The sequence below is a fragment of the Erithacus rubecula genome, assembly GCF_903797595.1.
Source record: "Erithacus rubecula genome assembly, chromosome: 20".
NCBI lineage: Eukaryota > Metazoa > Chordata > Aves > Passeriformes > Muscicapidae > Erithacus > Erithacus rubecula.
This window is the reverse complement of record NC_136672.1, coordinates 5,308,396-5,325,973: the sequence shown is the minus strand read 5'-3', so window position 1 is coordinate 5,325,973 and position 17,578 is coordinate 5,308,396. Positions and strand designations below refer to the sequence as shown.

The 17,578-nt window shown below is 49.5% G+C and overlaps 1 protein-coding gene across 1 annotated transcript; it reads left to right on the top strand.

Annotated features, from left to right (window-relative positions):
- The first annotated feature begins 1,284 nt into the window (after positions 1 to 1,284).
- LOC306810841 (melanin-concentrating hormone receptor 1-like) lies at positions 1,285 to 10,349 on the top strand. Its single transcript, XM_079323838.1, has 2 exons — positions 1,285 to 1,635; positions 7,307 to 10,349. The coding sequence occupies exons 1-2, from the start codon at positions 1,371 to 1,373 to the stop codon at positions 8,353 to 8,355; spliced, it is 1,314 nt and encodes a 437-aa protein (XP_079179964.1). The 5' UTR covers positions 1,285 to 1,370; the 3' UTR covers positions 8,356 to 10,349.
- Positions 10,350 to 17,578: the final 7,229 nt, after the last annotated feature.

Here is a 17,578-nt window from a genome sequence, read left to right as displayed (position 1 = left end):
TCCAACACCCACATACAAACCACTGCTTGCTTTGCAGCAGTAACCCCTTACAGGTGAACACTAATATTCACCCAAGATTTGAAGGGAAGAGTTTTTAAAGAAAATATTAACTGAGAAACACCACTTTTGCACAAGTTGTACATGTTCAAAACTTAGATACCACAGATACCTGCCATGGAAAAAAACTCTCAGGCAAATCATAGACTGAGGAAACTCCAGAGACTCAACAAAAACTACAGCAGAGCAGACAAAGTGACCTCAGCCTGTCTCTGATTGCTTAGAGATTCAATGCCAGGGCAAAAGGTGCACCAGGTTTCTGTCTGCTTCTGGTCCACTAGAGGACAACCTCACAATGATGAACTCCTTTGGGTTACACAAAAATGGCCCATACTGAAAATGCTGCTGCCAAATCTGGCTGACAGCCCAAGCTGGGATTGCTGCTCTGTGTGTGCTGGGCCTGCCTTTCACCAGCACAGATTGATTCCTACAGATTTATGAAGCTCCAAAAAATGTCTCCTGCAGTTGGTGCCAGCCTTTGCAACTACAGAAAGAGACAGAAGCAAGGGAGATTTCCAGACAGACACGTGTAGTTTTTATAAAGCAAACCAAATCCCCTGCACCCTGCTCTGCCACAGAGAAAACCTTGCCTGTTGCTGCCGGATTTCTCACAGGCTTCTGACATAATATCGTGATTTTTTTTTTTTTTTTTTTTTCACTGCAGGAAGTGCTCCGAGGTACAGAACGATCTGTTTGCCTTGGTAACATGTGATTTATCAAACCCTAATGGAGGAATCCATCTCATGTATAAACAGTGGCCAGCAGCACAACACAACCATCAGCTCAAAGCCACGGCAAAGCATGGAAGAACTGCTCTGGCAAGGCAAAGAAAAAGAGTAAAACAGCTTCTCAAAACCCAAAGGAGTCCTTGCCTAGTATTTTTAAGGCAAATAGAAAACAAATAAAATCTGAGCTAGCGACAGAGCTAATTTCTGGAGCTAGGAAGCAAATGGGCTGTGGCAAGAAGCAAAACAGCAGAAAACAGCAGAGAATTAATTACAAGTGAAGTGTCTCCAGTTAGAATTGAAGTTAGAGGCGTCAGAGGGTCAAAGCAACAGTTTTCAGTCGGTAATTCGCTTCCTTGACATTCTTCAGCCTCACTGGGGCTGCGCCTATGACTCGGGGACGAAAAGTGCATGTGTCTGTAAAGAGAAAAATACACACTGAAGGCAGTTCGGAGCTATTTGGAAAGCAAAGATCTGATACTCCCGCTGCGCCGGCGAGCGCAGGCTGGCTGTGCCGGGAGGGCGCGGATCGCAGCATCCCGCGGGGTGGGATGCGAGGGGCTCTGCCCAGCCCCTTCCCTCCCAGCCATGCTCCGTGTGTCTGCCCGAGTCAGCTGCTCCTTGATGTCAGAACCTGCTCCGGGCTCGGCGGGGCGGCAGAACCCAGCGCAGCCGAGCCTCAGCCGCTGCTCGCCGCTTGTGCCGGGCTCCTCGATCCCCCAGCCCAGTCCCACCGCCGAGCCGCAGAGGGAACGCGCCCAACTTTCCCCGTGCCGGGTCCCGGCAACAGCTGCCATGGCCCCCGGCAACTCTTCCCGCAACTTCTCAGCGCCGGAGGCTCGGAACGGCTCAGGTGAGCGGGGCCGGGCTCAGCGGGGCTGCGGGTGATGGGGGGCTGGGGGTGACGGACCAGGAACCGGGGAACCCCCCGGACCTCGCCCGGGATGCGCCGCCTTCAGCACCCCCTGCCGGACAGCGCCGGGCGAGCGGAGGGACGGGCTGAGCCCCCGGGGGTGCGGGACCGTCCTGGGCATGGCACAGCGCTGAGACACTGCTCTGAGACACTGCTCTGAGACACTGCTCTGAGACACAGCACTGAGACACTGCACTGAGACACTGCTCTGAGACACTGCACTGAGACACTGCTCTGAGACACAGCACTGAGACACTGCACTGAGACACTGCTAAGAAACACTGCTCTGAGACACTGCACTGAGACACTGCTCTGAGACACTGCTATGAGACACTGCACTGAGACACTGCTCTGAGACACTGCACTGAGACACAGCACTGAGACACTGCTCTGAGACACTGCTATGAGACACTGCACTGAGACACTGCTCTGAGACACTGCACTGAGACACTGCACTGAGACACAGCACTGAGACACTGCTCTGAGACACTGCTATGAGACACTGCACTGAGACACTGCACTGAGACACTGCTATGAGACACAGCACTGAGACACGGCACTGAGACACTGCACTGAGACACTGCTCTGAGACACTGCTATGAGACACTGCTCTGAGACACTGCACTGAGACACAGCACTGAGACACTGCTCTGAGACACTGCTATGAGACACTGCACTGAGACACTGCACTGAGACACTGCACTGAGACACTGCACTGAGACACTGCTCTGAGACACTGCACTGAGACACTGCTATGAGACACTGCACTGAGACACTGCTATGAGACACTGCTCTGAGACACTGAGACACTGCACTGAGACACTGCTCTGAGACACTGCACTGAGACACTGCACTGAGACACTGCTCTGAGACACTGCTATGAGACACTGCACTGAGACACTGCACTGAGACACTGCACTGAGACACTGCACTGAGACACTGCTCTGAGACACTGCACTGAGACACTGCTATGAGACACTGCACTGAGACACTGCTCTGAGACACTGCACTGAGACACAGCACTGAGACACTGCTCTGAGACACTGCTATGAGACACTGCTCTGAGACACTGCACTGAGACACTGCACTGAGACACAGCACTGAGACACTGCTCTGAGACACTGCTATGAGACACTGCTCTGAGACACTGCACTGAGACACAGCACTGAGACACTGCTCTGAGACACTGCTATGAGACACTGCACTGAGACACTGCACTGAGACACTGCACTGAGACACTGCACTGAGACACTGCTATGAGACACTGCTATGAGACACAGCACTGAGACACTGCTCTGAGACACTGCTCTGAGACACTGAGACACTGCACTGAGACACTGCACTGAGACACTGCTATGAGACACTGCACTGAGACACTGCTCTGAGACACTGCACTGAGACACAGCACTGAGACACTGCTCTGAGACACTGCTATGAGACACTGCACTGAGACACTGCACTGAGACACTGCTATGAGACACTGCTCTGAGACACTGCACTGAGACACTGCACTGAGACACTGCTATGAGACACTGCTCTGAGACACTGCACTGAGCCACAGCTCTGAGACACTGCACTGAGACACAGCACTGAGACACTGCACTGAGACACTGCACTGAGACACTGCTCTGAGACACAGCACTGAGACACTGCTCTGAGACACTGCTATGAGACACTGCACTGAGACACTGCTATGAGACACAGCACTGAGACACAGCACTGAGACACTGCTATGAGACACTGTACTGAGACACAGCACTGAGACACTGCTCTGAGACACTGCTCTGAGACACAGCACTGAGACACTGCACTGAGACACTGCTCTGAGACACAGCACTGAGACACTGCTCTGAGACACAGCACTGAGACACTGCTATGAGACACTGCACTGAGACACAGCACTGAGACACTGCTATGAGACACTGCACTGAGACACAGCTCTGAGACACTGCACTGAGACACTGCTATGAGACACAGCACTGAGACACTGCACTGAGACACAGCTCTGAGACACTGCACTGAGACACTGCTATGAGACACTGCTCTGAGACACAGCACTGAGACACAGCACTGAGACACTGCTCTGAGACACAGCACTGAGACACAGCACTGAGACACAGCACTGAGACACTGCTCTGAGACACAGCACTGAGACACAGCACTGAGACACTGCTCTGAGACACTGCTATGAGACACTACTCTGAGACACAGCTCTGAGACACTGCACTGAGACACTGCTATGAGACACTGCTCTGACACAGCCCGACCCCTTCCCGGGCAGGGCACAGCACTGAAATACAGCGCTGAAGCACAGCCCGACCCTCCCGGGCCCTGCAAACACGGCCCCAGTCCCAACTTGTTGGCTGCCAGGGTCACCGAGTCATGGGCACAGCCCCTGTGGGGCTGAAGAATGTCAAGGAAGTGAATTACCAACTGAAAACTGTTGCTTTGACCCTCTGACGCCTCTAACTTCAATTCTAACTGGAGACACTTCACTTGTAATTAATTCTCTGCTGTTTTCTGCTGTTCTGCTTCTTGCCACAGCTCATTTGCTTCCTAGCTCCAGAAATTAGCTCTGTCGCTAGCTCAGATTTTATTTGTTTTCTATTTGCCTTAAAAATACTAGGCAAGGACTCCCTTTGGTTTTGAGAAGCTGTCCTGGCCGCTGGGAAGGGAGGAAGCAGCCTCAGACAGGGAGGGAAGCACAGGGAGATGAGATAGTGCTGGAGAGGGATGCAGAGATCCTCACCACTCTCCCTTTTTCTCCATACAACCCTTTTTCAGATCAACAGGTTAGGATCAGGCAAGACAGTTCTCAATGGTTCAGGTTCGTGAAACTCTCCAACAGAAGGTGGTTTATACGTGGTCTTTGACTCTCTCTGCATCAGCACAGTGCTTTAGAAACCAAAAGTGTGCCTGAGGCACTTCCTCCTGAAATGCAATGAAAATGAAGTATCTCACACATCAGGGTATGGCTTAGAATGACAGCACCTTAGAGAAAAAGAAAAAATTAGCCCAGTCCTCATTCAATTCACATAGTGCAGCCCCTTTGGGATTTTTAAAAAAACTATCAGGGCAGCCACAGCCCTACAAATCAAGAACAAATCAATGCCTGAAGTAGCTGCTTAAATACAAAATATATTCACTTGGATATGCTCAAAAGCAGCACTGAAAATTCAGATTCAATGATGTCTCAAGATGAAAGAGACTCTAGAAAAGACAGAACTTTTGAGAATTTGACAGATGTGCTCTTCTGACTCCAGCCTGTAAAACACACATGAACTACAGCTTCAAATTAGTGCAGCTGATAATTCTTGCAAGACCTGCTTGTACAAACACCATCAGCAGGACAGAGGCTACAGCAATGCACAGACCACCTCTCACACAAAGCCTTGGGTGTGCACACATCCTGCTTTGAGGCTGGCTGAGCTCATTCCAAATGTTACAGAATCACCATGAGCACTGTATTGATTATACAGCAGGAAAAGGGACATTTTGTCCCAATTTCCAGCTAAACATGTGGCAATTATGTTTCACTCACAGAATCCTTTCCCACCACACTCATAAAGCTTGTGGTTAAAAGAAAGGAGATCAGATCTCATAACAGCAGGACCAGAATCATCATCTTCCAGTTTCTACTCCATCCATCTTCCAGCATTAAGAAGGCTTGAGATATCTTTGGATGCTCAGGAGTGTCAGGTTCCAAGAGGATGCTGATGGCTGTAGGTTACCTTCCAAAAATCACATAACAGGGGACATTTCCTTGCATTAATGGGTCACCAGGAGGAACAGGGACTACTTAAACCCCCACAAATTGTATGGACAAGGCTTTTTTGTCTTATCAGCCAAGCCTGGCTTCCACCTCCAGGCCCCTGCTAGTTCTGTGCCTCACTGGCTGCTTTCCAACACCTGCAGAGAGGTTTCCCAATAAAATGGTGCAGGAACTGCTTTATTGGGTTCTGGCATTGGCATTGGATTTGTTCATGTCTAAGCTGGCTGCTTCCTAATGCCAGAAGGACTGAGCCAGTGGCAGATCATCATGGCCCACTTCTAAGAGCAGTGAAATATGGCACACACATTTGCAGCCACAGGCCAGCTTGTAGCCCCAGTTACCCTGCCAATTCTGTCAAACTTCTCTGTCACACCAAAATAAATGTGGAGAAGTTTGTGCTCAAGAATTCCAGAGGTCAAAGTCAGCAAATATCCCTTCAGCAAACAGACACTGCTTTGGCAAAGATTACACCTGTAAGTATCTGTTATTTCACTTAATCTCATTTTCAGGATTTCCCCAGGTTCTGTTGGAGGAGGCTTCCCCACTCCTGCTGATAAGGACATGGAACAGTTCAGTGACTGAAAGCATTTCCAATTAACAGCACATTGAATCATCTGTGATTCAATGAAAGGCAGCCTAGACTGAGGGGCTGTCACACACAGTCCTTGTAACAGCCACATAAATAACTCACACAAAATCATTTCCTAGAAAAAAAACCCACCAGGTCCCATAGGAGAGGAGTAATGAGATGAAATGAGATTTGCCTCAGCTAAGAAAGGCTATTTTAGACTTCAGCACACAGGAACCCTGCAGAACAGAGAACATCACCATCCCTGCCTTCAACACCACCTCCTGTGCCCAAGACCTTGTGCCTTCAAAATGTGATTTTACACCCAGGTGAGGGACAAGGTCAATGAGAATTTGATTATGTTTGGGGGTCCCACCCCCAACAGCAAGAGCCAAGCATTGGTGGACTAAGCCCAGTGTTATTGGGCAAGAATTTTCCTTGGAAATCCACTCACATCCAGAACTCAAAGACAACAGTTTTAAGCTGTTCTTCTCCTAGGACAATCCCTGTTGAAGGGCCTCTCTGAAACACACTCCCAGTCCTTGTCTGGCCACACACTTGGATTTCTTTGTAGGAAAGAAACTAGAGAAAGGGAGAGAGGCAGGGAAGGAAGGCAGAAAGGAGAACATTCTCTGACCTAACCTTGGTAAGAGGACAGGGACACTGCCAGGTGACAGTCCCAGATCTCACAACACAGACAAGCATGAGCTATCTGCCTGCACGGTCAATGAATTCTGTTTCATACCATACCATAGATAAACTACCCAACAGATGAACAGAAGCTTTCTGACAGCAGCTTGCACATTGACTTTATCCAGATTTTGGCACCCACAGAAATGCTTTGCTTCTTCAAAGTGTGAAGCACAAGCTGCCTCACCCACTCCCCTCAAAAACAGATAAAATCACTTTACTCCATGGAATAAAGGTTACTCTCAACTCTATCAGGTGCTGATGAATGCAGAGACTTGCCAGCCAGAGGTTAGTGCCTCAAAAAAGGGCTGGGGAGTTGCAGAGCAGGACAGAAGCACATTGGGAGAGCTGAGGAAAGATGTCTGCACATAGCCAGGCTTGGGTGGCATGCTGCAGGTACTGAGAGGCAGAGAGGGAAGTGCCAAATCCCCAGCTAAGCCTCTCCAGGTGCTGGAAAGGGTATTAACACCATTCCAGTCTATGTCTTTAATGGAGATGGGTCAGGGCAGGACAGGGCAAGCACACCAAGTGATAAAAGGTTGTCTCTGGGTTGCACTCACTGCTTTGGTTTGTTTTGGCAGTACCAGAGAAGCCAGCACCACACACCAATGTGATAATGCCCAGTCTCTTCAGCATCATCTGCTTCCTGGGCATCATGGGGAACCTCATTGTGATCTACACTATCGTCAAGAAGAAGAAGCTGAGATGCAAACAGACCGTGCCCGACATTTTCATCTTCAACCTCTCCATCGTGGACCTCCTCTTCCTCTTGGGCATGCCCTTCCTCATCCACCAGCTCCTGGGCAACGGCTCGTGGTACTTTGGAGCTCCCCTGTGCACCATCATCACGGCCCTGGACACCAACAGCCAGATCACCAGCACCAACATCCTCACGGTGATGACCCTGGACCGGTACCTGGCCACGGTGCACCCACTGAGATCCACGTCCGTGCGCACGCCGTGCGTGGCTGCCCTGGTGGTGGGCCTGGTGTGGCTGCTGTCCTTCCTCACCATCATCCCTGTGTGGATGTACGCCGGCCTCATGCCCCTGGAGGATGGCACCGTGCGCTGTGCCCTGCTGCTGCCCAACCCAGAGACTGACATCTACTGGTTCACCCTCTACCAGTTCATGCTGGCCTTCGCCGTGCCCCTGCTCGTCATCTGCGTGGTTTATTTCAAGATCCTGCAGCACATGGCCACCACCGTGGTCCCGCTGCCCCAGAGGAGCCTCCGGCTGCGCACCAAGAAGGTCACCCGCATGGCAGTGGCCATCTGCTCTGCCTTCTTTATCTGCTGGGCTCCCTTCTACATCCTGCAGCTGGTTCACCTGGGCATCGACACCCCATCCGTGGCCTTCTTCTACGCCTACAACTTTGCCATCAGCTTGGGCTATGCCAACAGCTGCCTCAACCCCTTCCTGTACATCGCCCTCAGCGAGACCTTCAAGCGCCAGTTCCTGGTGGCCATTCGCCCTGCCAAGGAGCCCTGTCGCGACAGCAGCTCTGCCAACAACAACAGCATGACAGAGGCCAGCGTGTGCCTCAAGCTGGCGCCAGAATCCACCCAGCAGACTCAGTTCCTGGAGGACTTTTCCCCACGCTCGCTGCCGGTGACTGTGGCTGTTCACTAGGGCACTCTGAGCAGCAGAAAGCTCTGGATCTGTGAGCTGCTGGAGCAGCTTCAGGCAGCTCCTGGAGATGCCTGTGGACTGCAAACTTTCACTTCCAAAGTGCAGGTGCCTCTTTTTCCCATTTCTCTGCTCCTGCACTGCTCCCAGCCTGTGAGATACTATGTGCTGCTGCTTTTCATCCTGCACAGAAGGAGACTGCCACCACTGGGCCCCCAAAGAGGATGAGTGGAATAGAGAAAAATGTCAGAAAGAGGATTTCCAGGGGGAATATTCACTCTACAGGAGTAAAACTTCTATCAACGCTGCCCAACCTTTCCTCAACCCTTGGCCCGACCAGGGTTTGTTTCTAAGCAGCTTGTCAACACAGAGCTTCTTCATTCAGAACTTGAACCTTTGAACCACAATGTCATCTATTTACTTTTTTTAATAAGTAATCTGCAGAGTTTGCTGGCTGTGCTGATATCCTAGAAGCACACAGGACAGAGATCCTGGGGACAGAAATCTCACCCAGACCTGTTGCTTTGCCTTTCAGTCCAGCCCCATCTGCCTCCAGTGGGCTGTATTGTTTAGCAACCAAAACATTTCAAGAACTGGCTCATTTTGATGCCAATTCGAAATATTTCAAGCAAAATCAGACACATAATAATCACACTGCTTCAAGGGACTGCAAAGAACTTTCAAAACTACTGCTGCTAATGCCAGCTTTGTGGTTTTTCATGGCAATGAGCAGATTTTCACAGTGCTAGTTCTTCATGCTGCTCTTGTGCCTCACAGTCTGCAGGGCCATTGGGGAACCCCTGGCAGAGTGTTTTAAGCAGGACTAAAAATCACAATGTGCAGAGATCTGCGGAGCGAGGAGCCGTGAAAAAGCAGCTCAGGGGAAGCAGAGTTGCTTATGCAGCTTCCTCAAAAATAACAAATGCTTTACACAAAGTTAAAAGAGGGAAAATTAAATGTCTGTGTGTTGTATATGCGGCTTTAGCAGTCGGAGGTTAGGAAGTAACTCTGCTCATTCTAAAGCAGAGAAAAGACAGCAGAGATCAGCTCAAAGCACGGATTACACCAACAGCCTGTGCCGGGCTCCACAGGGACCAGGCAGGCTTTGTTCAACACTTTGTCAGACACCGAGGGACTGCTTACTGTAGATGGATTTAATTTAAAGAATTAAAAAACATCAAACAGTCCAAAGGAATTTGTCATACCACACTTACGGTTTCACACCACCAACTACCCACGATATGCCCAGAACAGAATTTCACCTTTACTCAGCTCCAGAGCACAACTGTGTCACCTGCACAGGATGTCCTAAAGCACCCACATCACACTTGTAAGCACATTTAATCCAACACTTCAGACTACACCCTGTAGAGAGCACCCAGCCATTTGCTCACCTCCATCAAAGCAGTCAGGTGTGCAGCACCAGCACCTTTGACACCATCAGATGCAGCATGTTGCTTTCTGAGTCACTGAACAAACCTCAGGACAGGGTCTCTCTGTATTTTCTTCCAGGCTCTGTCACAACCAGCACATCCAGGCTGAGACTGTCTTGTGGATTTTTCGCCTGCGTTTCCCCAGCCGACAAAGCCAGACACCTGCAGAACGTTCAAGCTTTATGGCTCGAAATCTTTGCTCTGTTTTAACTGCCAGGAATTTTCACCTGCTGTTTTTCGTGGAGCTGCTTTGCTCTTTGGTCAGTACTCTCCCTGAAGGGCTCGGATGGAGCGAAGGTCGAGGAAGATGTGAGCTGTGCCAGCCAGACTTGCCCTCGGGACAAGGGAAGCTATTGTGTCACCTTTCTCCCATTAGGCAGGGAAGGGAAGAACTGGCACATTTTCTGGGAAAGGAGGTGGTAATGACTGGGTGGGTGTTTCTTCCTCTAGTGCCAGCCATAAGGAAAGTATGAGAAGTGAAAGCAGACTGAGTTATCAGGGCTCTCCGGAGAGCAGAACGTTGGAGATATTATCTTGCTTACACAGTAAAGGTGTTTATGGTTGAACAAGTCTGTTCCCATCTGAAGTGAGTGGATCAGACCCGTGTGGCCAAGCCATGTGCTAAAAAACACAGGGGCAAGTGGCTAACCAAGAAGGGAGGCCACCCCAGCACCAAGTGCAGCACTCAGAAGGGGTTTTATAGGGCAGACCTTTCCCAGATCTCAACTGACCACAACACGGGCACCTTCCCAGCTTGAAGTCCTGCAGATCTCATTGGTGTGAGGTGGAAAGCCACACTGGAGAGCCTGGTCCCAACATCACAGACAAGGTTTCCATTTAGCCAGTGTCCCATGAGAAGCATGTGCCCCTTCCCACCACCCTGCAAAGGCTCATGATTTCCATTCCTTCATGTTTCCTAGTCCAAATGTTTAAGTATTGGCTGTTGGGTCCTTCTTTTTCCATGTACATCCATAAAAGTGTGACAAATACTCCTCAGGAAGACAAGGATGTGGCCACCTGTGTATGTATTGAGAGGCTGGGAAGAGAGGCACAGGCAGGAAGCAAAGTAGCAAAAAACACAGGCAGCATAAAAACTTTTGTCAGCTTCCCAAAATCACCCCAAAGCACAGGGCAAGATGAACAAAAGCCTGTCCTCAGGAGCAAAGCTATTGATCAAATGCCTTCAGAGATATCACCCTACCTAGGTTATAAGGAAAGGCCTTCCAGGAGCTAAGTCTCTGTGCACCTTGGTGTGACCTCCTCCAAACATCCTGTCCCTTTTCCAACTTTTTCAGAGCTGGCTTTATTCAGTCAGAGAGTTCCATTGACATTCTGGTTTGTGTTCAACTTCACCTCTTTGTCTCTCTGCTCTTTGTATTTATTATGTGATCTCCTGTCTCAGTGCCTTGGTTACCAAGGGCAGAGCCTGAATAAAGTGAATTGCAAAGTAGGGAAGGGCACAGCTACTGTGCAGGGATGGAGAGCTCAGAGTGCTGTGAGGGCTGCCCCAGAGGTGCTGTGAGAAGGGCACAGAGATAAGGCAGCTCATTTCCCACCAGTCTTGCTTCCCATACATTCCTGTTTTCTACCTTGAGGGAAATCAAAGTGAAATCCAGCTGAAAAACCAGGGGGAAAACACCCCCAAAACCAAAGGGTGATAGAAAAACTATTCAGTCTGGTTCTTCAGATGAACAGCCTACTATGCTTGAGGAGACAAATTTCCTCTGCTCATTTTGCCAGCACTCATCCCATGTTTTTGTGGGCTGCGTTGTCAGACAGCAGGGCGACAGATGGGTTCACTCTCCAGCCCCTCCTCTTCCCTCATTGTCCTCAGAGGTGCAAGTGAAGCCACATGTCACAGCTCTGCTCCTGATAAAGTCCCACAAAAGGGCAGATGGCCCAGTTACTCTTCCTCTCCCTGCTGGTGCCAAAGCGACCCTTGGCTGCTCATGGAGGGATCAGAGCCTGGCTCACCCTTCAGCCACCTCTATTCCATCTCCACCTCCCAGCAAAGCAAACTCCTGCCTCCCCCCAGCCACAGCTCTGCCAGGCCATCCCTGGAGCCCTTCCCTGACATCCTCCCCTGGGTCCTTCTCCACCTGAATTCTGCACAGCTGAGCCAGGAGAGAATTTCAGCCGTGGTGGAGCACACGGATGGAGGCTGCAGGGTGGGGTGACTCACTGGCCTCTGAGACACAGCCAGAGCCTGACTAATCCTGTTTCCTCAGCCCTCCTGGGCTGCTAATTGAACACATTTCATTCAGCAGCCTCGCCGGTGGGAGAGCAGCCACGTGGCAGGTACGGATTCGTTCCCAGCCCACTCGCTTCTCCTGAATCCTCCTGCCAGATGCAGGGACCACACAGCACTGCCCTTCCCTGCTCACCTCCCATCAGCAAAGCAGCACAGCCAAACCCCCACAGCCTTTCCACAGCCCCAGCCCCTCAGTGGGGCTGGGGAGGGGCAGCAGAAAGGAAACAACCACAGGAGAGAAGTAAAGGGGGAGGATGTCTCATCTACAGCCCCCATCTGCCAGTGAAGGGCTCCTCCAGCACACAGGAGAGCTCCAGGCTCCAGAATCTGCATCCACAGGGCAGCATTTGAACAGGGAACTCACTGCACAACTGGGGGAAAATCTGCTGAGAGATGTAGACCACAATTGCAGAAGGGCATGGGAGAGGATCCAGCTCTGTCACTATCCACACCCCCTTTGGGAAACAGCTCCTGTGCTCATATAGGACACAGTAATTGTTCCTCTCACATCTTTCTACCAGTTGGGCTGTGGAAAGCACCACTCCTGCTGTCCCAGTCTGGCCCAGGGAGAGCAGCAGCACTGGTTCCACCCCAAGGGTAGAACTGGACTTCAACAGCTGCAGAGTCCCCCTTGAGAAGTGCTGGTGCACAGAGTTCCAGAGGCACCTCAGGAGGTGCTGAGGACAAACATACCAGCAAAGCCACCAGGGTGTCACTCAGTACCTCCCACCATCTCTAAACACTGGGGCAGTCAGCTCCAGGCTCCCTGGGGCCAGTCCTTGCAGGAAGGCCTCCCTCTGCTCCTCCAAAGCCAGGGCTCTGCACCAGCCTCAGCCTCCCCACACAGCTGAGCAGCACAAACAACACTGCAGATCACTGCAGGGCCACACAGGGCCAGCCCTTTGGAAATGGGAGCCAGGTTCTGCCCAGCACAGCAGGGCTGAGGTGACACCACAGCAGAGAGGGGGTTCAGCACATCAGGGAACAGATCCTACCCCAGGTACCAACTGTATCATCATCCAGCACTGCATTGCAATAGGATCTGCAGGGTCTGGATCCACAGAAATGCATTTGGGGCAATGATTTTTCCAAGCTTCAGTTAAACTAAAACTGGAGTGTGTCCCTGTTTGAGCTTTAAACCTTATTTTTTCCACTTAAAACTGAATTAACAGATGAGTCAGCCCTTCCCTCCAACCTGTGCTCTCATGTCCCCTGCAGGTTTCCACTCACAGAGTAGTCAGCCTGAGAGTCAGTGACATAATTTTAATTATTCTGGTGTTCAATTACTATTCAGTTGCCTTTGCTAAGTCTGGAGGAGCTCTTACAATTATCTTCCTGCACATGCTGCTGTAAGCACAGCAGCTTGGAAACACCAGGCTGCTGTTCCCTGCTCCAGCAGACACTTCAGGGGAGAGAGCAGAGCTCTGCTCAGCAGCCACAGCAAGGAAAGCTCCTGCCCCATCCTGGAGCATGATGTCTCACACCCAAATCCCCCTCCAGGCTCCAATCCTCCACCCCCTTCACCCATGCAGCTTGAACACAAAAAGCCAAATTCTAACATTTTCATGCATGTTCTGGCACAGAGGAACAGTACTGACTGATCTCTTCAATCTTCCCTTCATCACCCTTGGTCATGGATCTTGTTTAAAGATATCTCACTCCCTGATATTTGATGAAAACTCTCCAACTTTTTCCAGATGACATAGCCAGGTCCCAGCTCTTGTCCCCTTGCTGCTGTCAGTGCTATCCCAGATCCCTCCTGGGTAGGATGTATAAGTCAGACCCAGTTTGAGTAACACAGCCCTTTTCTAGCTCATCATCAAGGTGAGGAAGGAGCAGACTGAAGCAACTGTGGAATTTGCTTAAAACTTGATTTCCTCAGAAGTTAACCCATTGCTCTTTAAAGAAGGGATTAAACACTCCTGGGGAACACAGCTGGCAGATCCAGGTACCCCAGCTCCCCACTGGCTGCTGGAATCTGTTTTCTGTGAGCAATCCTGTGTATCAGCTTGTGTCACCTTGTCTTGTTCTCCTCTGAAGCAACACTCACTGCTGGGCCATCTCCCCCAGTGTATGGGATGCATCTGAGAGCTTTGCAGCTTTAGAAATAAGCATATTTTAATGAATTGGGACCCTGAGGTGATTTGGGGAGATTAGAGCAATGGAGGTATGTGCTGTCTTTGACATGCCAAGCTCAGCTGCTCTGCCTGGTCCCTGGTGCTGCAGCTCCTCAGCAGCTTTGGTGCCACTGGTGGCTTTGTCTTTTCTTGAGCCACCCACTGCTGGTTTCCTTTCCTCCATTAGCAGTTGCTGTTCTCAGCAGTACTGTGGATTTTATCTGAGACAACAGCCCACACTTTCCAAGGATAAAATGATCCTCATTATTCTCCTGTCTCCAGCCTTCATCTGAGGTTTTGGTCGTAAATACTTGTAAAACATCTGAAATTTTTAGTCAGGAACTAGAGGACAGCAACATGTCAGCTTTCCTTCTTAGCAGCTCATTTTGGTGGTGAAACCAGAGCCCTGAGATGTCAAACTCCACTCTTAGGCAGCCAGAAGAAGCTTTTGGCATGACTCAAACCTTGTTTGGCTTGGCTTTTCTCTAATCCTGTGTCATTAATTTCAGAGGAAGCAGTGGTGAGTGAGAGGAGGCTCTGGGTTTCCATGGGGCCAAGGGGCTGCCTGTGCCCCTGGCCCATTTCCTTGTGCCACTGTGGCCTGGGCAGTGCTGCCACTGCCTCCTGCACATCTGCAGGTGCCATCCCAATTTGGAGCAGGTACCCACACCTTGGGAGGGTGGTTTGGTCCCAGAGCATGCTCAAGGCAGGTTCCCAGCTGAACTGCTGTTGAGGGTGAGTTTGGAGATAAAATAAAGCATTTTTAGGTCTTTGTGATGTTCTTCTGACACATAACTCAGCTTCTTCCTCCTGTAGCCTTCAGAGCACCAGAACTGGCAGAACCTGAGTGTACCCAGCACAGCCCTTTCCCAGCTGCACACAAAGCTGGGCTGCTCCTCTTCCCACTGAAGCCAGCAGTAATTAGCTGTGCTGTGGCAATATAATGAACAGTGGGGCTGGATTTGCTGGGTAAAGCCTCCCTCAGCACACAGGAGACATATTAATTAGCCTGATTGGGCCACTACACGATTCAGGGTTGATGGGGAGATGCTGGAATGTTGTTTTCTTTTTTTTTTTCTCTTTTACCCTGAGTCCTGAGAGTGTCAGGAAAAGAGGGGGGAGGTTTCATTAAAATCCTCCCAAGAAAGACACATGATTTATTTCTCACAGAACAATCAATGTTTTCCATGCTGCAGAAAGGCTAAATATTAATTACAGCAAATGAGCCCCTTCTCATTGAGCTGCCAGTGTTTGTTCTTAGACCTGAGCCCCCAGGACTGACTGGGGGCTGTGGCTGGCACAACCTGGCAGAAAATGTTCTGGTGCTTTCTTCAGTGGCAGCAGTTGGCTGAGGAAAAATATCTGGGTCTGAATGAAAGCAAAGGACTTGTTCTCACTCTGGGAGGTGACATTTTACTCTTTTCTTTTTCTTCTCCAGTAGTTTCTGTGTTGATAACATGACAGATGTACAAATCCAGAGCCCTTGAAGGTCTAAGCTGAAATCCCAGCTAGAACCTGGGTGGTTGTAATGAGCTGACCTTTAAGAAAAACAAAAGTGTGATGGAGTTAAGTCCTCAAACTGTTTTGTGCAAGTTGAAATTTAAGTTTTAATTCATGAGCAGAGAGGAAGGAGGACAGGGAGCCCTGATGTGAACAGTCCACTCCTGTCACAATCTATTTAAATTTCATGGTGGGAGGGACCTGGCTTCTGGAGAAGCTGTACCTCCAAGAGAAAAGCTCCCAAGGGATTAAATCAATAATAACTTTTAGAAACTCTCATCAGTGATAACTTCACCCACTGTTTCCATCCCCCTGCTTATCCCTATTGATAGTGGAAATAGAGAAAACAGGGAAATAGTCAAAAGATGTGAGCAGCACCCTTGGGAGGATTGTTCTGAGCTCCAGAAGGAGCAATGGGCACTGGACACTCAGACAATTTCAGCACTGAGGGAAGGGCAGCCAAAGGGAAACAATCTTCTTGTTCTTCATGAAGGAAAGAATGGATTTGGTATCTTCATTTTAAATATACCACCTCCAGAAGTTAGCTCCTGCTACTTTGTCTTAGAGAAGAAAATTTAAAAAACCTCACAGTCAATTCCAAGCCCTTCAAGCAAACTCTGAGAATAGAATTATTGAGCTGTTTAAAACCAGAGGCAAGTTTTACCAAAATCTATTGCACTCTGATTGCCTTGCTAGTGGCTCTGTCAGGACAGTTGGTTTTGGCTGTGTGTAATTCTCCAGTCCAGCTGGCACAGGGGTTCCACCCAGGCATTCCCTGGCCATGCTGCAGCCACAACACCCCACACAGCAAAGTGACCCCAGCAAGGCACAGAGAGTCAGGGGATGCTGGCAACACAACCATCTAGCACAGCAATGGAACATCCTTCCTGAGCCTCTGGGGGTTTCTGCTCTGCACATTTTCATTTCCTCCCTGACAGACAAAAAAACCATTTTAACTGGTCAGAGTGAAGCTGGTGCTTAGAGAATCTCTGCTGAGACACTGCAGAAATTGGGTGCTTGAGCTGAATGAGCACTTCATTTTCTGTTCTGGACTTAGGAAAGGCCCCTGCCCTCATACACATCTATCTAAAAACAGTTGCCAGCCTTTTTTGGGCTGAACCTGAAAGGGGCATCTGCATCCCCTGAGTGTGCACTGAGGGCTGGCACACACCTGGCTGTGCCTCCAGCTCCCCCCAGCTTTGTTTCCATGACCATTTCAGGGTCAAGCAGGGATATTATTTCAGCAAAGCTTCCTTTTCTTCTGGGGAATTATTATTGATGTTTCTATGGTTCCCATCTTCAGCACTACAGTGTGCAAATTGGGAGAATTTTCCAATTGCACACCCATAGCACAAAGGGACTCTGGCTCTCTATATAAAAACATACTTTGTTTTTATTTATCATATTTGTGTGGAGGGACAAATTCTCTTTGTGCTATACAGTCCTCAAATCATCAGCACTTAAAACACACCAGTCAATAATCCTTTTTTAATTTGAAAGCTGAATGAATTTCCGCTGAACAAATTTCTTGTACAGCTTTTTGCCCCTATTGCAACATTAATTTTAAAAATCAACTCCTACATTTGATTTTCTGTGAAGTCAGAAACAGATTTCAGCCCATTCTGGTGTACAGTAACAGATCCAGAATGGTGCAAATCAATACCTTTTGAATGGATTTGCCTGCAGCTGTGCTCACACCTTTATTTACTTCCTCCAAAATTCTGGGTTTATTTACTTTGCTTGGATAAGCTGAAGCCTGAGCTTATTATTCTAGGTGTGTAGGTAAGAACTGCTCCTGCTGTTCATGCACAGTTGGGTCAATATAAGAGAAGGATTAAACATGTTGTTTTATTATGAGCACAACTGTGCACACACAGAGCCATCACACGCTGGCACAGAGTATTTAACAAACCTGAAATGCATGT

Excerpts from the sequence above, each read along its gene's own strand:
- LOC306810841 (XM_079323838.1), top strand. The coding sequence starts at position 1,371 with ATGCTCCGTGTGTCTGCCCGAGTCAGCTGCTCCTTGATGTCAGAACCT. Across the intron at positions 1,636-7,306 it reads GGAGGCTCGGAACGGCTCAG|TACCAGAGAAGCCAGCACCA; the intron begins GTGAGCGGGGCC and ends TTGTTTTGGCAG.